This window comes from Cyprinodon variegatus, unplaced genomic scaffold, assembly GCF_000732505.1.
Source record: "Cyprinodon variegatus isolate N-32 unplaced genomic scaffold, C_variegatus-1.0 Scaffold64, whole genome shotgun sequence".
NCBI classification, from domain to species: Eukaryota; Metazoa; Chordata; class Actinopteri; order Cyprinodontiformes; family Cyprinodontidae; genus Cyprinodon; species Cyprinodon variegatus.
In genome coordinates this window covers 1,404,699-1,428,073 of record NW_015150517.1, presented here as the reverse complement: position 1 = coordinate 1,428,073, position 23,375 = coordinate 1,404,699, and the positions used below count along the sequence as shown (strand labels likewise).

The window sequence follows — 23,375 nt, the reverse complement described above, 5'->3', positions numbered from 1 at the left end:
GAAAAAAAAAAAGTCTAACCACCAAATTCTAACGGGTAAGTTGAAGCTGCACTTTCCACTTCCAGTAGAGGTGGTAAAAATACTCACCTGCTTAATCATTTAGTGCTGCAGACGGCATATTGAGCAAATTCCTTCTCAACAAGTAAAGAAAACACTTGTTTTTAAAGATGCAGAAGCAGTAGAAGCAGCTTATAGTCATTCAGAGTCCATGTTTAGTCAAGAACATCTTACCTATTAGCTTGACTCGGCCTGAAGTTATCAAGCTTGGGTCATCTTTCTTCACATTGTTTACAGAATCATCTACCAGCTCTTTGATATGATCAATTCCTATAACTTTCCCTTTTGGGCCTACCTGGAGAAGACAAAACAAGGTGGCGTTCAGTTCCAACAGAAACCCCCAAACTATTGAACGATTTCTTCTGATTTTCTACAGTGACTGGTTCGTATATCATTTAGGTTCTGGATAGATTTGTGTGCTACATCAGGGGGGAAAAAAAATCAAAAACATATGTGTTTACCCGCCATGTGTGTGGCTCACCATTCGTGCAAAGCAAACGGAGAGGATTCCGCTGCCTGAGCCGACATCCAGTGCTTTGGCTCCCTCATACAGCTGATCGTGTAAAAGCTCTAGTGCATAGGCATGCTGGAAGGATTGCCCCCAAAAAAAAAGAGAAAAGAAAAACGTACTTTAAGAGAGAATTGCATCCGACACTGGCTGACAAGACGCCAAGTTCCAGGATGTAGAAACATTTACAGTTCATACCATATGTGGGGCGCTGATGGTAGCTTGATAGCCTTTTTAAAAAAGAAGCATATGTTACTTAGATCTTCAGACTGTAGGAGATGAGATAAATGATGATAGAGGACATACCTATTGACTGTGGCGAGTCCATGTATGGATTACACCTAGAGTAATGTGCTCGGTCTGTGGACAGCATGACTTCATACACCTTGTCGGATTTAATAATGCCGTTTTCTGAAGACGAGAAAGAGGTTGTGTCACTGCATATGACCGTAGATGCATGGGCAAAGAAGCATTACATAATCCTGCAGCGAAAATAAAAATCAGTAGTCAAACAAAGAGACATTATCCACTTTAGAGAAGAAAAATCCTCACAAAAATGGGACTCCATTTATAGTAGCATACTTTGCCTTTATCAAAGCGGAGAATAAACCTCAACACAGTTTGTCATTATAGGCATTTTTCTTTTACTTAAAAGCCATGGTTACTGATTAGAATTTGTGATTTGATATTATTGAATCACTAAAGAGATTTATTGTGCATTTTCAAAATGAACAATTGAAAAGGATCACTTGTTCCTGCAGCATCTTGTGCCAAAAGCGGGTAAAAGCCAACAGCCTGTGAATCATTACTCAATTTATTCATCTCAAATAAAAAGCACACCTAAAGACATGAGTAAAATCTATTTTACAATTTGAGGTTATCTAAAATTTGCAATAGTAAATGGACCTAATGGAACAAAACACTTTGAAAACATTCATTCCAGCTTGGACTGACCTGGGAACACAGAGAAAAGGGAGACGTCCGTAAATTAGTATGCACTCTACGAGTGACCTGTTTTAAAGCACCTTATGCTAATTCTGGGTTCAATTTCCCCCATTTGTGTCTAAATGGGTCAGTGGCAGCTACGATGGATGCAGAAATAAGCAAACATATAGGAGAAAAAAAACCTGTTACACAGCCTCATTTGAATGAAACACTAGAAATCTTTAACAGATGAAAGAATGTTTTTTTCTCTAAAGCTTTAAGGGGATCCTTTCTGCATTTCCTATTGTTAAACATTAGATTATAGTATCGACACCAATCAGCTATGTTAAACTGCTTTCAAGTCAAAATTCAAGCTACTGTAAATTTCAGACAGACAGACAATCACATTAATCGCTTCTCTTCCTTTCAAATCTTGCAGCTATTGGCAAACAGCATGAAGCCTGCAATGAAATACTGGACTGACTGGAATATAAATAGACCTGGTTACATACTTAATAGTGAAAGTAGATTTGCAAACCCAAGTCTGAGTATATCCTAATGCTATCTGCAATATGCATGTAGAAAAACCATGTCAGGGTTTTATCAGTTTGTGACAGACTCAAATGACATTAATTAGGATGGACTTAGTACAACATTGGTCTATAAAGGTGCCACACTAAGGGCGTTTCACTTTTGTTGCAGCTGACAAGAAGTACTGTGAAAACGAATGGACTTCAGCTTGAATGTTTTCTTTGAACGTCGTCTATTTTACAATGGTAAAGATAATGAAAGCAAGCCTAAAAAAAATACAATTGTCAACTAGAAAAGTTTGTTCTCTTATTTTTGTATCAGAAAAGTTTTTGAGCCACTTAATGTAAAGAATAAAAAGAACCAGAAGACTTGGTTTGGGATGTATATTACAGTATTTTTGAGCAAAGTCCAACAGGGAATATTACCTATGTAAATGTTTGACACAAAAAATGCTCCCAGTGTTTACGGTCAGGGAAATTTCAGAAAGGGACCAACGCCACAAGATGTTTCCCTTGCTGTATGGAGTAGAGTACATGAAGTGCTGTCTGACCCATATCTGTTGTTGCATACTGCAAAATAAATACAGTTATCACCCTTTGATCACTTAATTATTGTAACTATTTCCTGTCAAACAAAAGTACAGACATTAAAATTATGACAAAAGGAAACTGAATTGTTCATCCAACATTTAATTACAAGTCAAATAGAACTTTAAACGACAACATTTTGGTTGAGTTCTATTCTATATGCACAAAGAATAAAATCATCTAATATTATATATATATATTACATATATATTACATGTGCCTTTCTACACCAATATAATGTATAAATTCTTCCAGGAATTGGAAATTTATCTTTATGTTTATTTCTTGAATTAACTATGAAGATTAACTTGAAAAATATATGTTTTAACCATAAAAATTAAATATTCTAAAGCAAGAACTATTGCTGTATGTTTGAGTACGAAAGGGTCAGCATTTGAATTTTTTTCACAACTTTCACTGATGAATATACATTTTCCCACAATTTCATGGTTTAATTTCTACAGCTATTTCTAGCTGATGATGCTTACTTTTTGAGCAGAACAGCTTTAATTAGGTCAATTCTTTATGTATATTTGATGGTGAAATTGCTACAATGAAGACACGTGTTTGTGCTCCAGGCAGAGCTTTATTAAAAAAAAAAAAAAATATATATATATATATATATATATATATATATATATATATATATATATAAAACTAATAACACCTTCATTGAAGATGTAAGAAACTGATGAGACTGAGTCTATGTTAAGTGCTAAGCAACTGTCCGCTAAAGACAAAACCAAGCTACATTTCCTTAACTCCTGCACCAGAATCTAGTTTGATATTTTCAGCTGCTACTGTCATTCACATAGATGTGCAGCCAAAGATACAGACTCATGAGGGTGGGCAGGGCAACACAATGCCAAATGACGCACATACAGCTAACAGGCTAAGCTAACGTTGCAAAAAAACAGTTGCAGTTTGACATACTTGAAAACGTAAAAGTTGTATTTTTTTGTTACTTTTGTTTTGTTTTTTTTATCTTTGGTTTAATATATATGCATCTGTTCCACGCGTGAATGTGGAGTGCAAAAAAGGGGTGGGGAGACGCTAGGTCAACAAACAGCTTAGCAACCAGCTAGTTTAGCTAGCATGATCCCCATGCTAACCCCCTAGTCTCCAAAGTGCACCGATTTACGGCGACGAGTCGAGAAGGAGGTAACGATGCTAAAGCTCCAACATGCACTCAGACTTACTGCGGAGATTGTTAACGAGCTCTGCATGGCTGGCTCCTCCGGATTTCCACGCCATTATTAAGCAGACTTTGCGGAGTAAGTAGACAGCAGCTGTCAGTGCCGCGCCTGCGCCAACGGTTTTACCGATAAAGCTGACAACCTCCAAAGGAGACGGTGGAGCAGCGGATACGTCACCGGACATCAAAATGGCTTTTAGCGCCTTTTCAGAGACACAAGCGAATCGAAATGGGAGTCATTTTAGTTTATGATTAATTTATGTGGATATGCATCAAACGCAATGTTGGCTGAGAGACATTAAAGCCACATTGCTCCTCCACAGTCCGATTTACAGCAGTAACGTAATGGTATGACCACTAGATGGCGTAAAGCATTAATTTGCAGTAACCGGGGGAAAAAAAGGGTAGTTTATCCCGCTTCACACTCCATTACAGTAGATGGCGGTAATGAACATCAATAATACGTCGCTTGCCAACCACAATAAAAAAGAAGAACGGGTAGTTTTCTGCTTGAACCTTACGCGCCACCGTAGCGACGTATAAAGTGGCGGTTGTGTGCGTAGAATGCTAAGCTAACTTTAGACTTGACTTGTTTTTTAATTGATATAAAGAGTGACTTTCAATGGAAAGTGCTACATACGTGTCTCAAAAAATCAGCAAGACGAGATGGCGTCCTGTCTCTTATTCGGCTTTACAGCAGCCTGATATATTTGCCACCGGATCATGGGACAACGAGGTTAGCAGTCATACGAGAGAAAAAAAATCAACTTTAGCTATATGTGTTTTTTGTTATAGACGAAATACAAAAAATGGAAAAATAACAGTGTATAAAAATTATATTCTCTAACTAGGAATTTATTTTTCGGCGTGCGTTTTTACCCTGTAAAATCTTTTTTTCCTCTGCTAAATGTCTATTTCTTGTCTAACTGCTGGTTGTGTGTTTATATTTAAGGAAAATACAATGAGATTTTTTTTTGTTCAAGTTGTAATTATATTAAAGTAGCCTGGCTTTGAATATTGTTTTTACTTTAGTCTCTGTTTTCTTGCAGGAAAACAAGGTTTCTGTTTGGTCGATTGGGGATCAAGGCAGATCTGATCTGGAAGATGGATTTGAAGGAGACCCACAGCTCCTCTGTGAATATAACCACGATGGGGATGTTCTTGACCTTCAGGTAAAGAGAGAAAAAAAACCATTCCATTTAGTATATACTGATACGTTTGCATCTCACACTTTTCTTAAAATCAAGGCTGTAAAAGGGGTTTAAAAAGGTTAAAGAGAAGAAAACAAGACCAACAACAGAATCAGGGTTTCAATAAATCCTTATTTCAGCTAATTATCATCTTTGGTTTTTTTAAACTTTAAGACATCTGTGCTGTTCAAACTTACATCCATCATGGACAACACCTTTCACCCTCTGCACCTGACTGTAGAGGAGCTGAGCAGCTCCTTTAGTGAAAGACTTTTACACCCAGTTTGTAAAAAGGAGCGCTACCGCAGGTCATTCATCCCTGTTGCAACCAAACTCTACAATGCGAGACCAAAACGGCAATAACTTGTGCAATTACAGTTTTGATACNCCTGTTTGGTTTACATATTTTGCCATGTAGAATAAACCAATAGGTAATTCCATTAGTAACTATTAATTTCCACACATCAAATGTACAGATTTTTTCCCCCAGTCTATTTAAGCTTTATTTTCATTTCTATATATATATATATATATATATATATATATAACCATGTAAACACCCTGTGCATTAACCCTGTATAACTCACATTTTTCTTCCTTTGGCACCTTTTTCTTCTCCTTTTACTATTTTAGCTGATGTAACGAGTATATTTCTCCACTTTGAGATCAATAAAGTCAATCAATCAATCTTTAAGACAGAATTGAAAATGACAAAACAGGGATTATTAATCCTTCTCATTCAACAGCAAATTTTCCTTAAATTTGCTTTTGATAGGAGTGTTTTAATAGTGGTGGAATCAGTACTCCATGTGGTACTTATGTCTTTATGCAGGAGATCCACAGTCTGAACCTGACATCCAATTTTTGTAAATCTTTAACAGGATATTTTGAACGCTGTAATCGACATGGTAGAAATCATTAGTCATCTCCAAAGGCTGGAGGACAGCTATCTTGGGTTTTAGCTGTGGCATTGGCTATTTACTATATGCATATCTTAGGTGTGTCTTCCTTCTCTTAAGTGGAAGCTAGTATTGGTACAAAAAAAAAAAATCTCTTCATGCAAACAGGTTTATATGTTTAAAAAAAAAAGCTCACTGGCAAATCAAGCTTTAGTGAAAAGCAAAAATCAATGTTGGCAGGTAAAATGTGATCGGTGCGTTTTCACTGCATATCATTAAATCATTTGTTAGCTCAGAACAATGTTTTACAAAGTAAGACATCTACTAAGAGACTAACTTTTTTTCTTCCAGTTTTTGGACCAGGAAAGATTTGTCACAGTCTCATCCACAGGAGCCGTCACCATCTTCCGCCACCACCAAAACAGTCAGGTACACTCAGATTAACTCCAGTTTTCCTGACTAAACGTAATGTTGGATAACTTTTAAGTGATTCACACTATAACAGACCCACACTTAAATCAATGAAATATTCTTTAATCTGAATTTGAATCATGTTGGAAGAACACCTGATTAACAGATAAGTTTTATTTAGATTTTTCAGCGATAAGGCAGCAATGACTGAAGAGCCTAATGTTGAAATCAAATACAACACAGGCAATGTATCAGACCTTATCCTAGATTTAATCCCTTTTTTTCACAGATTAAAAGATATCCATCTAATTTAGAACAAATTTATCCCTTTTATCAGATGGTTATTTGAGCACTAAAATACGGTTTTATTAGGAATAATCAGGAAAATCTCCAAAAGCTGAGCCATCTTCAGACACATATGTTTTGCTTCTATGAACATGCTGAACATAAACATTTCCATATTATTATTTTCCATATCTCCTCCCCCTTTTTAACTGCAGACACTCTCAGTAACCCAGCAATGGGCGAAAGCACATCGTTTCCCCTGTAATAATGCCCCCAGCACAGGAGTCGCCTGCAGCACTCCTGAAGTTGTAACAGTGGGGGAGGACGGCAGGATAATTGTCTTCAGAGTCGACCAGGAAGGAGTGGTTCGAGTCATAGGTGAGATAAACATTAAACTCCTCCATCCAGATGAGTTTTCCATTTTCAGACTAAATGTGGAGTGAAGAGGAAGCAGCTAATCATCATGCTGCTTAACCTTTTGTTAGATAATGCAGACAGCAGCACGCTTCATGCTGTGACTTACCTGAGGACAACAGAGGTTTTGACCGTGAACTCCATCGGCCAGCTCAAGTTGTGGGATTTGAGGCAGCAGAGCAGCTCACCATCACAGATTCTATCATTGTAAGAAACTTTACATGGTAATTAGAACTTCTCTCCGTTTAGTGGGTATCTTTCTGTTGATTGTATTTGCTTCATCCATGTTTGTTTTCCTCCATTACCAGGTCAGGAGATAGAGTACCTTTATACTGTGTTGACAGACATCCCAACCAACAGCACATTGTGGCCACAGGAGGCCAGGATGGAATGCTCTGCGTCTGGGATGTGAGGCAAGGCAACATGCCCTTCTCTCTCATGGAGGCGCACTCAGCTGAAAGTATGATTTATTCCAAAATTATTTAGCTCTTTTCCAAATTTCAAACTCTTGGTACATATAGATAATTGGAACCTGTTTTTCATGGGCAGTGTGGGAGGTTCACTTCCATCCTACAAACCCAGATCATCTGTTTACGTGTTCAGAGGACGGCTCTCTGCTGCACTGGGAGACCTCCTCCCCATCGGAAATGCCCTCCTTCTTACAAGGTGAGTCTAATTGGAGATTGGTTTAAATCATATACGGGATTAGTGGCATTTTTTTTAAGCAGCTTAAACAGTCGTCACATTTTTCAACCAGATTACAAACTTTCAACGTTTCTTAAACTTTAAAACATTTCATAAAATTGTGCTGCCCGACTTTTAAACCAGTACATAGCAAAAACTGATGAAAACATTTCAGCAAAACATTCTTAAAATAAGTTTATTTACCTTTCATTTGAGCAGGTTAATAAGATGAATAAGCCATTTAATAATGAATAAGCCAATTAAATTAGCATTTTTGCCCTTAAACTAAGACAATAAGATTGTATATTTAAAACACACATTACTGCTCATTTCCTTCATATATCCCTATTTGTGAAGAATTCAGTGCAGCTGAACACCCAGTCCAAGTCGTCCAAGCTAAATCATGCAAAATAGCGGGCACCGACAGTATGTCCAAATAACTATGGCAACGGCGCTGTAGTCAGACAGAGACTTTGGCTGCGTTCACACAGCAGCTAGAAGTGACCAAAATCTGATGTTTATTTTTTTTTCCCCATATGCGACCTGTATCTGATCTTTTCATGATGATCTGAACAACACAGATATATATTTTTTTTTTCCATTGCTATTCAGGCCACTTGGCTATGTGGTCCTCAATACGATGCGTATTTGATCTTCTGAAATGTGACCTGTGTCTGAATGGCCAGGTTGCAAACATCCAACCTTTACAACATTAATACTCGACAGAGTACCAGTCTTATATATTTGGAAATATGAACGACCACGCTAAAGAATCCGATTTCACAAAATTAGTGACCATTACTGATCACAGTGACACGAACCTGACTGAAAATATAGCGTTTGTCAGCTTGAAACCGATTTAGTTGCACAGCTGCTGCATTGAGATCAATTATAGCCTAATGTACATCGCTGTAATGCATTACATGAATTTGCCTTCCATATTTTGAATAGGAAGGCTCTCGTTAAATACCCTATGTCAGATGGTTTACACTAATTTTTAAACATTACAAAAAAAAACTTCAGTTTTTATCTATTTTGATCTGCGGTCTGGAGATGTATGAGGGGAATTCTTAGCATGTCTGAACTTCTTTCCGTTTCTTATTGCCGTCTCATTTGATCTATCAAACATCCATCCTAACAGCCTGTAGTTTTGAAGGATCCCTTTTTTAAGCCCTGACAACTGTACAGAAATGAATTCCTTGTCAATTTTCAATTTAAAGTTTTGAACTCTGCAAATATCGTGATGGGAAACATGTGTTGTAACTTTGCTTTGTTAAAAAACAAAACAAAAAAAACGAGATGATTCAGAAAAAACAAATCTACATAATTATTATTTTTTTGAATGATGGATTAACTTAATGGGTTGTATTTGTAATACAATTTTGCTGTCTATACTTTGAGTTTGTACAATATATAGAAATAAGGATTGACTCCTCAGTCTTCAAGTTTTCTTCAACAAATTTTATCTGCTGAAAATGATATTTATATTCCTAATTGGATCAATTAAGAAAAAGTAAATGAACTGAATTTGTACCTGCATTCTCTGGGTTTACCCAAATATCTTAGTTGCCAGGTTTTATCACCAAATAGCTAAAACATGCTGTCACTTAGCTGTTTTTTTGTTTTTGTTTTTTGCCACTAGGAGGTAGGAACAGCAGCATGACCTCACGTAGCGCGATGGCCCCGGCTGGAGGTAATCAGTCCATCGTCAGCGCCTGGCTCCGTGGAGACTCCAGTAAATCCCGCCTGGAGACGACTCACATGCTGCCCACCCAGACGCTGTCAGTCAACAGCTTGGATGTGCTTGGGCAGTGTTTGGTCTGTGGGACTGATGGAGAAGCAATTTTTATCAACAGACAAGTCCCAGTTTAATGGCGCTGTTTGCAAATGCAAATGTTATTTTCCTTGTTTCAGGCACAGCAGAGCCTGGTATGAACTTTTTTACTCTGTTATTGCATTTTCAACAATTTTCAAGAACGCCGATTATCTTTTTCTTAATGAATCTGTCTGTCATGCATGCCTGACTTGGATTTGCAGTGATATATTATTAGAAATTAAAGACTTGTAGACGGTTTCACACATTACGTTTCAGTTTACAAATACATTTTGTACAGATTACTTTAAAAAGAAATGAATAAAACGAAACATTTTCAAACTATTGACAGTTTTTTCATCGTAACTTCTGAGATTATTTTCACATAATTTTTAGATCACATTATTGCGAGCAGTTTACCTTATGTTAGTAAAGGTGACATATCTCCATGTATATTGTTGCAATTAGTTGTCATGAAATGCAGGTATATGATGGTGAAAGAAGGATAAAGAAAAGATTACAGTATCAGGCAGAATCCAGGTAAGTTTGTCAAGTTTCACCTTTTTGTGCTCCTTTTTGCACAGTTTGTTTTCCCAGTTAGGCATTACAAATGTTAATTGATCATTACAACAGACTATATGCACTATGGGGCTGCTCAGTGACACAGTGGGTAGCACTGCTGCCTTGCAGCAAGAAGGATCTGGGTCTCTTCTGCATGGAGTTTCCATGTTCACCCTGAGCATGTGTGGGTTCTCTCCGGGTACTCTGGCTTCCTCCCACAGTCCAAAAACTTGACTGTTAGGTTAATTGGCTTCTCTAAATTGCCCTTAGGTGTGAGTGTGTGCAGAAAATTGTTTGTTGTTTGTCTCTGTGTTGCCTGTCCAGGATGTACCCCGCCTCTTGCCCGTAGACAGCTGGAGATAGGCACCAGCACCCCTCGCCACCCCACTTGGAATAAGCGTGATAAAAAAATGGATCGATGGATCTATGCACTATGATTATGCTGTTTTGTAATGTTTCCCTTGTCATGTTTTTTTTTTTTTTCCCTGTTTGGTTTACATATTTTGCCATGTAGAATAAACCAATAGGTAATTCCATTAGTAACTATTAATTTCCACACATCAAATGTACAGATTTTTTTCCCCAGTCTATTTAAGCTTTATTTTCATTTCTATATATATATATATATATATATATATATATCAGTAATTAGTGTATTAATATATTTAGATGTTAACTAATTTGTTAATATATGATTTCACCCATTTTTATCAGAGGGAGAGGTTTGCTTTATTTTTTGTTTCAGTTCACTCATTTTAATTAAATTCACAGTTTAATCCAATTAGGTTTAATATTCTTATTTTCGGTTTGTTTTTATCTCAATTCGTTCTACTTTTTTGTTTTATTTATTTATGCGGTATTAGTCGATTATATTTTTATTTTGTGTTGGTTTTTGTTCACCTCATATCAATATTTTTAATTTTAAACCAATCAGTTTTATTTAGGTTTTATCTATCCTAACGCTAGTTGAACACTTTTATTTTGAAAGTCTGTAGCAGTGTTCACAGGTCCTACTTGTCATTCAGATATCCCAGGAATTTAACACAAGGAACCTGCTAGCGCGACACAACAAGCACCTTTTGAGTTAGAAACACGGCTTCCAAACAGAGGAGCTGCCGTAACATTTGCTGGTTATTGAAACAGGGGAGGTTCTGGAAAAAGCAGAAGCTACAGACTGCGGTAAGTTAACCGACAGGAGCTAACTGTTCCCAGTTCCGAGCTAGCAGGCTAATTCCTAACCTGTTGTTGAATACCAGCTAATGGACGCCTCACCAGTCAGGCCGTTCTCAGTGATTTCCTCAGCGATTTACTTTATTTTAGTCACCAATTGTTGTTAATTAACCTACGCGAGCTATTAATATATTTTTGTTAAACGTTTTTAGCATTATTGTTCCCCGTCGACGGAGAATTAACGTAACAGTAATGCTATGTTAGCGTGGAATGCTAACAAAGCTAATCAATTGGAAGAGGTCTTGGCTGTTATAGTAGACTTTTTTTCAATTTATTATTTTTAATGAAGTCTGTAGCTAATATTTCTTAAAATGCACCTAACAATGAAGAAGTCATACAACTGGTCTCGCGTGCCCTTCTGACATAATAGTTATCTCCTGGTAAATGTTTATCTGTGTTGATTCCTGCTGCTCAATCTCATTTTTGCCCAACCTGTCTGGTAGCATTACTCCCATTCCTCTTTATCTCGCATGCATTTTATATTGAATGTTTTTTTGGTTGTTTAAGGAGCAGCATGCAGATGTGAAGCCAGACATCAGAGGCTCTGATCATCAGCTCGGTTCTGGACAGGTGACATCTTCATCCTTTTTTTAACGTCCATATAAATGCTTGTACATGAGGAGAGGAGAGAAACCCGAAGGACACAGGCAGATGAGACCCAAAACTTTCCCCACCAGCAACTACAGCGGTAACAGCCAGCAGATGCTGCAGGAAATCCGGAACAGCCTGCGGAATTTGTCCAAACCCTCCGACCCTCCTAAAGCGGAGCCTGTAGGACAAGCAAATATGCTCCCAGAGGACCCCAGGCATCAGGGGCGCACCAGCAACCCAAAACACTCCTACCATAAGGCATTACAGGAGATCCGCAAGACCCTGGCGCCTTTTGAAGTGAATGTTTCATCTAGTAGTGATTCTACCACTTCAGGCTCTGATTTTAAGCAAATATCGCTGGAACCAAGTGCTGGGTTTGAGGAGGTAAGATTGGCCTTAATTTTTTGTGTGTGTGTGTTTTTTTTTTTTTTGCCCCCACTTTCTCACAAATGGCACGTTTGATGAAGAATTTTGATCATTCTTTCTTCATCATCATTCTTTTAATTCTTATGTAATTGAGAAGAACAACTTAGTACACTTTGTTTGGAGGGGAATTATTTGGAAAATGTCAGGTATGCAATGTGAAGTGACAAGTTTGTACAGTTATCAGTACAAAACAAGTTTTACATCTGTCAGTCAACTTTTGTTTGCATGCATGTTCGATATCCAAGTATGAAGAGAGATAGTGTGCATTAGTAATGTGTTTAAAAAAATAAATAAAAATGTGTCAAAGTTTAGGTTATTGATTCAATCACTAAAATCAGTTTCACATTTCTATACCTAAGCCTTTTTTGATCAAACAAAAAACTTAAAAAAGCTACAACCACAGATTCAAATCTCTTTTTAGCTGTATGCGGCTAAAGCAAATGTGAATTTGGTATCTAAACTAAGCTTTATTTCTGCCTTTCTAGCCCAGCAGCAGCAGCCGCCGCGTTGCCTCAGACCAAATGGTTAAGATGAATTACCAGGACTCCAGGGAGCAGAAGGCTGCGGCTAACAACTCTACAGGCCTAAAAGCACCAGGTATTAGATCGTATCCACTGGGATCGGGGCTGGTTTTCATTTCGTCCTTCTACCTTTTCATCTAGGCTCCATATCGTTTACATTTGGTGACAATATGTTGGATTTAGGACAACTGCAGCACATGCTTCCAAAGAGTATGACTAATGCAAGAATTTGACAAAACATCTTTGGTTTTAAATCATTGATGAATCCTTTGAGAAGCAGCTTGTCTTTATTGTGTATTGTTTTTTCCTATTGTTGGCTATTACAGCCATTAATTTCAGTATATAGTTTGCTTTACATTTATTTCCTTAAGTTTTGTTATTGAAAGTCTCTTAATAAATGAACTTTTGTTACTTAAATATAAAAAGTGTAACGCTAACATCTGGATATAAGGCAAACATGTTTTGATTTAAACTGTTGTGTAAACATTATGGATTTTCCACACATATCCAGCTCCAGTCGATATTTCCTCCTATAAAACAAATGTTGGACTTTTAATGAGTTCAGTTTTTTGCTTATTTATTACAGATTCTCTTTTCCCCCCACAGCTTCTTAGTGATTCATTGAGACTTAAATCGGTCAATTCAGCCAAAAGATATTGTTTTTGTAAACATCACCAAGCTTCTGCGATGATTCCTCGTGGACGTTTGAACCCTCTTGTTTGCTAGCAATGGGAGAGTTGATAGAAATTGATTGGTTTCCTGGTAGCACAGTTCAAAATCCTTCAGTGGGTTCAGGTCAAAACTATTTCAGGAGTTGGTTGTTTAAATACCCAACTGTGTCGTAGTTGACAAACTTGGAAGTAAATCACTTTACTTATTCTCACCTGTTATAGAATGAAGTAATAGCACTCGCATGTGTTGACCCTAAGTGTGATGGTCAGGAATGATCCTACCACCTTCAGGCTTGGCTAGCGATTCTGTGCGATTCTGTTTTGAGGTTCTTAAGTCCAACACAAATTCTGTTTCCATTCGCCATCAGTTTGCACAAATTTGAGTAAAAAAAAAAAAGTGCAATTAAACAAAAAAGATGTTTTTTGATGAAAGCTTTTTATGCTGTGATGAGGCGGTTGTATCGTAATTCTTATTTCTCAAAGCTGCAATGAAAACACTTGTTTGCATCACATGATTGATCCCGTCCCGTGATCTGTAGCTGGACCTTACTTGTTAAAAGATAAAGAAAACTGGAGCTACTTGGAGGATGATGGCACCCACTACAGCCATGCTTGATTTTCAAATTTGATTGTATTTTTATCTAATGGAAATACCCCTATAGAGATCCTTTTGCAATGAGAAGAATATCAAGATAGTTTTGAGCATATTTCTATTGGAAATGAAGCTACAGATGCCTCCAGTCATTTATTCCATTATGTGATTCTTTGTTTTATAACCGACTGAAGTTGAATAGTTATTCCACTGAAAAAGAGCAGCTTTGAACAATCAAATTAAATAACATGTTTCCAGAATTTCCTCATTCTGGGACAATAAAGGGATTTTTTTTTTATGTATATCCATGATGGCTACTTTCAAAAGCTAATTCCTTAAAGCTAATTTTTCTATCGTGAAAGAGGTTATTACTTATAACAGCTTTAGTTCCCATTTAAGAAGATTAAGTTGTTTTTTTAATGAGTTTCTTATATCATTTTAATGGTATCATTACTCTGCATGTTTTTGTGCAGGACCTTCTCACAAGCAGCAGGCTGTGCTGAGGAAGCTAAGTTGGAAGGGATCGAAGGAGTCTCTGGCTCCTCGATTGGGTCCTCTCAAGGTAGAAGGAATAATGTACCGTTCGGACAGCCCTGGACCACCTCCCGTTTACCCACAGGGCCCCTCTGCCAACAGCCAGAGAGTAAACCCTCCACTGCATCCTCAGATGCGCAGTGTCACACCTCCACCAAACCGTGGCGGCATGCCGCCAACATCCTCTCGGGAAAACAATCCATCCAAGCGCTACTCTGGGAACATGGAGTACGTTGCTCAGCGGATTTCTCCAGTTCCGCAGCCCGGCTGGCCTGATGGTTATCAGAATCCGTCCCCCCAGAACCAGCGTGGGATTAGCGCTTCAGGCCACCAGCCCATCATCATGCAAAGCTCTGGTGGAAACAAGTTCACCTTCCCTTCCACTTGGACTCAGAATGGTCCCACTCAGCCAGAGTACATACAGGGCGGCAGCAGACAACTGCCTCCCCCTTACCCTGTAAACAGCCGACATAGCCCAACGGAGCAGGAGCAGGCTGCGGGACCCACATCCTCTCCCTCTTATCTAAATGGTGGAAACATCCCTTCGTCAATGTTGGTTTCAGACCGAAACAGTCACAACCTCGATATGTACAACCTGGGTCCTCCACAGCTGTGGTCCCAGGCCCCTCTGGCCTCCAATCAGCCACAGTCTGCATCCGGTAACAGTAGCAACCAGGACCTGTCCCCGTCGTGGCAACACAACATGCCGGGTCGCTCCAAATCTTTCAACAAGCACCAGATCAACGGTAGCCCTGCTCATTCATCCGGCTCCCAGCCTTCTGCCACCACCGTTACTGCCATCACGCAGGCTCCCATCCTGCAGCCAGTGAAAAGCATGCGTGTCCAGAAACCTGAACTACACACTGCTGTCGCTCCTACACACCCACCATGGATACAGCAGGTTACCCCATCCCCGCCTGCACCCGCCTACCCCGATCCCTCACCTGCTGTACCTCAGATTGAAGTGCCCAGCTATCAAGGCCCACCTCCACCGTATCCTAAGCACCTTCTCCCCACGTCCTCCCCACCGGCATATGACTCTGCAGCCACAAAGCATGGCACAGGCAGGGAGGAGGCTGCGGAGGAGATCAGCAATGGGGACAAGGCGGCGGAAAGCGCCGACAGCTCTGCGGTGACTGAGAAGGAGAGGAAGCAGATCACTACGTCCCCCGTCCCAGTGCGTCGCAACAAGAAGGACGAGGAGCCCAGAGGGGAGTCGGGAAGAATTAATCTGTACTCCCCTCAGGCCTTCAAATTCTTCATGGAGCAGCATGTGGAGAACATCCTGAAGAATCATCAGATGAGGATCCGGAGGAGGAAGCAGCTAGAAAGTGAGATGCAGAGGGTAAGAAAAAAAAAAAAAAACACCAGCTGTAAATAAAATGTTTTCCTACTTTGAGAGATCTTCAGACATATTTTTTGCCTTCCATGCTTTGATATGTTCAACCTTTTTATGCTCTTTTGTATTTTTCTTAGCTGTTTTTTCTTTCCTTTTCTCTCCTCGCTGTCTTTAACAGCTGACCTGAAAGGTAAAAGTATTTTATTCTCTCCTGTGATCACTCGCCTCGGTGTTTAACCAAGGTTTAAATCATCACTCTAGCATTATGTCCTCTGTATGAAGAGAATGCATGACATCCCTCAACTTTCATTTCATCAGCTGTGACTCTGCTTGCTTTTTCTTGTCTTGGGGCAGAATGAGTAACTAATAAATGAAAAATAAATCAATCACTAGATTTAAATAGTTTCAGGAGTGTTTTTATTTAGTCATTTGTGGGTGATAAATGCATATATCAGGCTTTTCCTGTTTGATAATGATCTGTTTTCTTTAAGGTTTGGCCTGTTGAGTGATATTTTTAATTAATATTGCCACTACATCACAAAAAGATGGGGAAAAAATGTTGCAGCTTCCTTAAAAGGGGTGGACGTTTGAAATGCAACAGGAAATTGATTTTTGAAGCATTATGGAATTTTCTGATGATACTGCCACCTTTGGCCAAAATACAGAACTGCAGCTCTCTAGTCTTAAGAGGGAAATAAAAAAGATGTAAAGATATTTCCCAGTAAAGTAACTTTTCTCTTGAAGACCACCTCTTTCGTTTATTTTTCCAGACTAATAGTTTTGAACTTTATCTTGAGTAATACTAAACTCAAAGGAATGTGCATGTTTTTGGACATATTTAAAACAAAAGTTATTTGGTTATTGGTTTGGATAACCGGGTAAAAATAAATGGTATTTGTAGATATCTGATCCACTGATCAGGGGACAGTTGTTTAATCAATGCATCTGTTGTACATTTTATCGCTTTGATTCTGTTCGAATCTAACAAAATAACACCTTCAAAGGTATTTTTCATTTTAATTTGTCTGATCTAATTTTAACTTTCTTTTCTCAGGTGGGTTTGACCTCAGAAGCTCAGGAGCAAATGCGAATGATGCTCTGTCAGAAGGAATCCAACTACATCCGTCTTAAGCGTGCCAAAATGGACAAGTCTATGTTCAAACGGATCAAGACGCTCGGCATCGGAGCTTTTGGGGAGGTTTCCCTGGCGAGGAAAGAGGACACAGGGGCGCTGTACGCTATGAAGACGCTTCGCAAGAAGGACGTGTTGCTGAGGAACCAAGTGGCTCACGTAAAGGCTGAGAGGGACATCCTGGCCGAGGCTGACAACGAGTGGGTGGTGCGCCTTTACTACTCCTTCCAGGATAAGGACAACTTGTACTTCGTCATGGAGTACATTCCAGGCGGTGACATGATGAGCCTCCTCATTAGGCTCGGCATCTTCCAGGAAGAGCTGGCTCAGTTCTACATCGCAGAGCTCACCTGCGCTTTGGAGAGCGTGCACAAGATGGGCTTCATCCACAGAGACATCAAGCCTGACAACATCCTGATAGACAGAGACGGACACATAAAGCTGACGGACTTTGGCCTCTGCACTGGTTTCCGCTGGACCCACGACTCCAAGTATTACCAGAGCGGTGAGTAATATTCTTCCACAACTGATTCAGTAATCGATTAATCGTTAACTGGAGTGTAGAGACTCTAAAATATGCCTTTAGCTGAGACTGTTCCACTTATACCAGTAAATATACCAAGATAGTGAAAAAAATAGAAATATTTAGCATTTAAGATAAAGGAAAACATTCTCCCGTTAATATGCTCTATCCAGTACTCCACGAGTGGAAAAGCTTCAGTTTCACCTGGTTTAATTTTGTATAAATTCTTCTTTAAGGAATTTTTCGCTATCCGATTATTATTAATCGATGATCAAAATAATAATTTTTTGCAGCCCTAGACTGATTATTTTGCACCTTTGTCGTATTGGATCAGATCAGGCTTTTCCGGCCACAATTTAGAGTTCATCTGTGATGACATATTTTAGAATGCATAAAATAACACAAATGTGCCCCCCCATAAATGCAAAGAAATTGTGAGTTTTTTTTAATAGTCGGGTAGATTAAAGGAATAGTACACCCAAAACATGATTAGCCCTCATTTTCTACTCACCCCCATGCTGAACAACACTCTGGAGTACTTTTTTGATATCTCAAATGCATCTGGAGATCTGGGAGGCTTCTTACTGTCTGCTGACATTCAAATAATGGAGGTCTATGGTGACCGAGGCAGAAAGGTCCATAAAAGTCCACAAAAAACGTGTCAATATTCCTCCATACTGCTCGTCCAATGTATTCCAAGTGTCCTGAGTGGGTAGCATCCAGAATTTACTCGAAACGAAGTCATTTAGAATGTTTTTAGAGCATAAACAGTAGTGTATAGGATTTCCTAAAAGCGCGTTCACGAGTCTACGGAAACCGCGGCAGACCAAACCAGACGAAAGTGCGCATTCAGCTCGGCAAAGAACTCATGCTCTTCCTCAACACTGAAGTCCTCAGACATTTTTCTTTCGTTGTTTCTTTCTTTGCACAGGTAAACAGCACATTTTTTCTTCTACGCTTGCATTATCGGCAGAGCAGACGCTGAATGTGCACTTTCATCTGGTTTGGTCTGCCGCGGTTTCCGTAGCGTCGTGAACGCGCAGGCACGCGCTTTTAGGACATCCTATACACTACTGTTTATGCTCTAAAAACATTCTAAATGACTTCGTTTCGAGTAAATTATGGACGCTACCCACTCAGGACACTTGGAATACATTGGACGAGCAGTATGGAGGAATATTGACACGTTTTTAGTGGACTTTTATGGACCTTTCTGCCTCGGGCGCCATAGACCTCCATTATTTGAATGTCAGCAGACAGCAAGAAGCCTCCCAGATCTCCAGATGCATTTGAGATATCAAAAAAGTACTCCAGAGTGTTGTTCAGCATGGGGGTGAGTAGAAAATGAAGGCTAATCATGTTTTGGGTGTACTATTCCTTTAATTGCATTGTAAAATGTTTCTATTTTCAGCAATCAGTCCTAGCCACCAATCACAGGATCTGTCCGGTTGTTTTAGAAGATCTTTGTTTATCAAACAAATATTTTTTGTGAAAAATATTTAATGCGAAAAAGAAAATAAGATCAAAACACTCCTCAGAGCAGTTGAAGTATATAAAATATGTCTGAGTATTTGGGTAAGCTGCACTGTTTAGCAAGTTGTACTACGTTCAGGCAGTGACATACCGGTACTTTCACACGCTGATGGTGCCGAGTTAGGTTGTGGCCACAGCAGCTTTGCAACTGTTAGAAAGTGGAGCAGATTGGAAGGCAGTCTCACTTCTAACAGGACATGATAACGGAGCAGCTGCCCAAACGGCTACAAACCCCAACCTCCTCCTTCGTGTCCATTAACTCGATTAATTCAAATTTAAATTAGTTTTACACAACGTACTGTAAGAAAATCCGAATATAGCTTACCATTACAGGAGGAAAAAACGGTCTCCTAATTGAAATATTGTCTAAACAAATCCAAAAACCTTTTTCCCATAATTGTGTCTTAGGGGAATATTTTTAGTTTTTTTAGCTCTGAACAATTCTTAATGTTTTTGGATTAAAAACGGCACATAATTATAATAAAAAGTTATAGTATTCAATTTATTAAAAAATAAAGATAAAGAGGCTAACACCTGAAAACCTTTCCATAAAATCTGTCACTATTGCTAATCACAGTTTTCTTCTTTTACTTAAGAAATATTTGACAAATTGAATCCCTTAACTGAAGGAAAAATCCTTTCTTCCTTTAAAATATTAGAATAAACTGTCCTCATAGTTGCTGACTTTTAATGCATCTTTATCATATAAACCTGGACTATAGTTATTTGAAGAAAAAAAAAAGTTTATTTACAAACTGATTTCTTGGTAGGGGATCATGTGAGGCAGGACAGCATGGACTTCAGTAAGGAATGGGAAGATCCGGCCAACTGTCGCTGTTCCAATCGCCTGAAACCCCTGGAGAGGAGGAAGGCCCGGCAGCACCAGCGTTGCCTGGCCCACTCCCTGGTGGGAACGCCTAACTATATTGCTCCAGAGGTTCTGCTCAGAACAGGTACTGTGGGTGAGACACTGAGATTTCTAACTCTGCCATTTTTAATAGCTGTAGTTTGGCAGCCATCTATGAATTATCCTCAGATAAGATCTGATTAATAGAAAGTTTATTTTATCCGCTGCAGGATACACCCAGCTGTGTGACTGGTGGAGTGTTGGTGTCATCCTGTATGAAATGGTTGTTGGACAGCCTCCATTCCTGGCAAACACACCCCTGGAGACGCAGATGAAGGTATGAAAGGCTTGCCCTGCATTGTTACGCAGTCGCAGACTTCCTGTTGCTTCAGTGTTGTGTCTGTGTCATTGAAACCAGGTGATTAACTGGAAGAGCACGCTGCACATCCCCCCTCAGTGCAAGCTCAGCCCAGAAGCCTCCGATCTCATAGTTAAACTGTGTCGCGGCCCAGAGGACCGCCTTGGGAAGAACGGCGCAGACGAGATCAAAGCTCATCCTTTCTTCAAGAGCGTCAACTTCTCCAGCGACCTACGACAGCAGGCGGCTCCCTACATCCCCACCATCGCTCACCCAACGGACACCTCCAACTTTGACCCCGTGGAGCCAGAAAAGCTGCGCAGAAGCGACGACGAGAGCAACCACAACGACACTCTGAGCGGTTGGTTCCGCAACGGGAAGCACCCCGAGCACGCCTTTTATGAATTCACCTTCCGGCGCTTCTTCGACGACAACGGACACCCCTACAGCTGCCCCAAACCCATCGAGTACGAAGGCTGCGACGAGGACGAGGCGGAGATGGACGGCACGGATCAGGAGAAACAGGGCAGAGACCTGGTTTATGTGTAGTTCCTTATAAACAGATCTTTTAACGTGAGTGAAGGGAGGTTGCAAGATAAAGCATTTAAAACCGTGAAAATAGGAAGAATATGTCGGAGAATTCGAACAAAGCAGCACAGTAGCATTAAACCACATTGAAATGTACAAACGAAGAGCTAGCAGAACTTGATCTCTAGAAATGGAACTGACCTGGAGTCAGAAAAACTAAAAAGCATGATGACAGGAGGAAAGATGTCTGAAAAGCTTTGAAATGCCCAATTATTAACAGGTAATTACAAGAGCCTCCAAACCTTATAAAGATAGTTTGTTGGCATGGAAACCAGGACCCTCCTCAGTGTGGGACTATTACGGCAGCTCGCGGTTATACTTCACTATCAGAGAGGTGTTTAAAAATAAATGAGAGGGAGCACAGTAATTTAACAAGCTGTTTTTCCAATACAACTGCTAGGCTGCATTTTCTATAAGGTGTTGACGCATGTTTTATAAAAGTGAGAGTGAGAGGCTTTAAGCAAATAACAGGAAGGTTAAGGTATTGCAGTGTTGCGCCGTTTGATCTTTTAAATATTGGCTAGTGAAAAGCGTCAGGACTTTAAATATTACGGCATTCTGTTATTGAGATAAAGGTAAACGATACTACCAAGTATTAAATGAATCACAGTTATTGTTTGGCAATAGTGTCACTTGAAGTATTGATAAACTGCATTAAATCATATTAAATCTGTATTGACATTCTTGTGGCCCAACATTAGCAGACATGGTAAAAGTCATATTTTCAACCATACTGAATGTTTGCAAACATTTATTAAAATTAATTTCCCAGGATGTAGATACTTGCAGCTTTCAATCTATGTTTCTATCATCCAGCAGGAAGGCTTGAACAGAATGCAGGTCCTAAATCCTCTTAAAGTGGAATCCATTGGGCATTAATCAACGTTAGAAGGTGAAAGATTAGCCAAAAATTCTGATTGGGTTTCAAATCCTGAGAAATTTACATCAGTAAGAAGTAATTGTAAAATTTTAAACGATGGATTTTTGACTAACAGCTCTTATTCTTGGTCTTGTCAGCATCATTTCTCAGTTTTGGATGTTATGTTTTTTTCCCCTCCAGTTCTGATAGAAATTAGTCCTTCGCTAAAACAGCAGTTAATAGATTTTTTCTCTCTCTTCCAAACCCAGTTTTGCGTGCAAATGAAAATAGTTGCTTAATGGTTTGTTAATTTTTATTGAATGATTTTGTTCTCATAATAGGATCAGATATGCTGTCTTCAGGCGAAACTAATCACAATCATACATCTTCCCAGTTTTTGATGTAAATAATATGCACTGTGAGTGTTGACTAACCCTTCGACAAGAAAACAGGATTAAAATGATCAGGGTGCCATTTTTTTTATTGACAACTTATCGCAACCGCCCCATAGCGCTTTAATTTATTGACACTAGAGTAGATGCTGCTTGAGTCTATTATTTGTCTTAATTTATATTTTCAGTTGTTGCAATGGGGGTGCTTAGAATCATGGCTCGTATTATTCACAGGGATAAATTGTTCTAATCAGTTTTCATTGCTGTGCCTTTTTTTTTTTTTTCACCAAATATTACAAGGGTTAATAATCAGTCTGGCATTTTAAAACGTAGCAGTAGTTGATTGTACTACATTAGTTTTGTTTTTTATTTTTCTAATTTATACTTAAATGTATTTATAAATTAAGTTGTACACCACGGATGTAAATATTTTCTGTTCCCTTTGAACTCATTTTTCCTCCCCTCCTTCTGGACAGACCCTGGTCTGTGTACCGCTGCTGTCTTTAGTCATTATGTACTTTTTATTTCCGACACTATTTTACTTTGACTAGGTTTAGTTATTCTGCAAACCAAAGCACTAAACAAGGTTTTCCTCATTTTTTTTTAATGCTGTTTCTAGGTACCTAACAACTACATCCTTTGGGCTCCTCACTGTGACTTTAGTAAAATAATAAAACACTAAAGTTACATTATTTTTTAAATACAAAACTGTATTCTTGATCATAAATATTACTTCCTTGCTGTACTTTTACTGTGTAGGAATCTCTGAATGTAGTTCTGGTTGATTTAATAATGACCACTGTCATTATGCACTGGTTGTTTTGTAATTGTTGAGAGAAATTTATTTTTGTGTACATTTTTTGTTGTGGAAATTTTTGGGAAGAGGGTAATAATAAAAAGAACTTTAGAGCTGATCCGTTTTATTTTCTTCATTTAGCCCAATGCAAAGACTGCATGAGACCATAAAGGGATTTATTTAGGTGGTTTAAAAAGTTTTTAATATTTCATAAATTAAGGATAAGTCAGTTTAGCCTTAGTCTAGTCTTAAGTCTTTTAATCCTTCCAAAGCTTTGGACCTTTTAACTTTAAATACTTCTATCAGTATTCTTACAAATTCAGGTCATAACGTTGTTGCTTCACTTCGACCAATTTGTTTTTATTACAGAAACGTACCGACAAA

At 38.9% G+C, this 23,375-nt stretch overlaps 3 protein-coding genes across 5 annotated transcripts in view; 2 read left to right on the top strand and 1 right to left on the bottom strand.

The window, feature by feature from the left end:
- Positions 1-4,104, bottom strand: part of pcmt1 (protein-L-isoaspartate (D-aspartate) O-methyltransferase) — an 8,170-nt gene extending 4,066 nt beyond the window's left edge. The window contains exons 1-5 of one of the 2 annotated variants that reach the window (XR_001481154.1): positions 3,807-3,987; positions 872-976; positions 764-795; positions 539-643; positions 232-352 (exon numbers count right to left, since the gene is read on the bottom strand). Coding sequence is in view for 1 of the 2 variants with exons in the window: in XM_015371719.1 (XP_015227205.1) it covers positions 232-352; positions 539-643; positions 764-795; positions 872-976; positions 3,807-3,987 (544 nt within the window). In the remaining variant the exon portion in view is untranslated. Of the gene's footprint in view, positions 1-231; positions 353-538; positions 644-763; positions 796-871; positions 977-3,806 lie in introns of both variants that reach the window. The other variant, XM_015371719.1, reaches the window with a different exon arrangement.
- A 205-nt stretch (positions 4,105-4,309) lies between these two features.
- nup43 (nucleoporin 43kDa) lies at positions 4,310-9,831 on the top strand. The gene is made up of 8 exons (XM_015371730.1): positions 4,310-4,538; positions 4,852-4,974; positions 6,243-6,320; positions 6,803-6,965; positions 7,073-7,208; positions 7,310-7,461; positions 7,551-7,667; positions 9,328-9,831. The coding sequence occupies exons 1-8, from the start codon at positions 4,425-4,427 to the stop codon at positions 9,555-9,557; spliced, it is 1,113 nt and encodes a 370-aa protein (XP_015227216.1). The 5' UTR covers positions 4,310-4,424; the 3' UTR covers positions 9,558-9,831.
- Positions 9,832-11,063: 1,232 nt separating this feature from the next.
- lats1 (large tumor suppressor kinase 1) lies at positions 11,064-23,116 on the top strand. 2 transcript variants are annotated; one of them, XM_015371743.1, is made up of 8 exons: positions 11,064-11,238; positions 11,803-12,264; positions 12,792-12,903; positions 14,564-15,969; positions 17,018-17,600; positions 19,922-20,104; positions 20,229-20,335; positions 20,417-23,116. In XM_015371743.1, the coding sequence occupies exons 2-8, from the start codon at positions 11,905-11,907 to the stop codon at positions 20,903-20,905; spliced, it is 3,240 nt and encodes a 1,079-aa protein (XP_015227229.1). In that variant the 5' UTR covers positions 11,064-11,238; positions 11,803-11,904; the 3' UTR covers positions 20,906-23,116. The 2 variants fall into 2 exon arrangements, with proteins under 2 accessions (XP_015227229.1, XP_015227228.1); XM_015371742.1 differs by having other exon boundaries at positions 11,797-12,264.
- Positions 23,117-23,375: the final 259 nt, after the last annotated feature.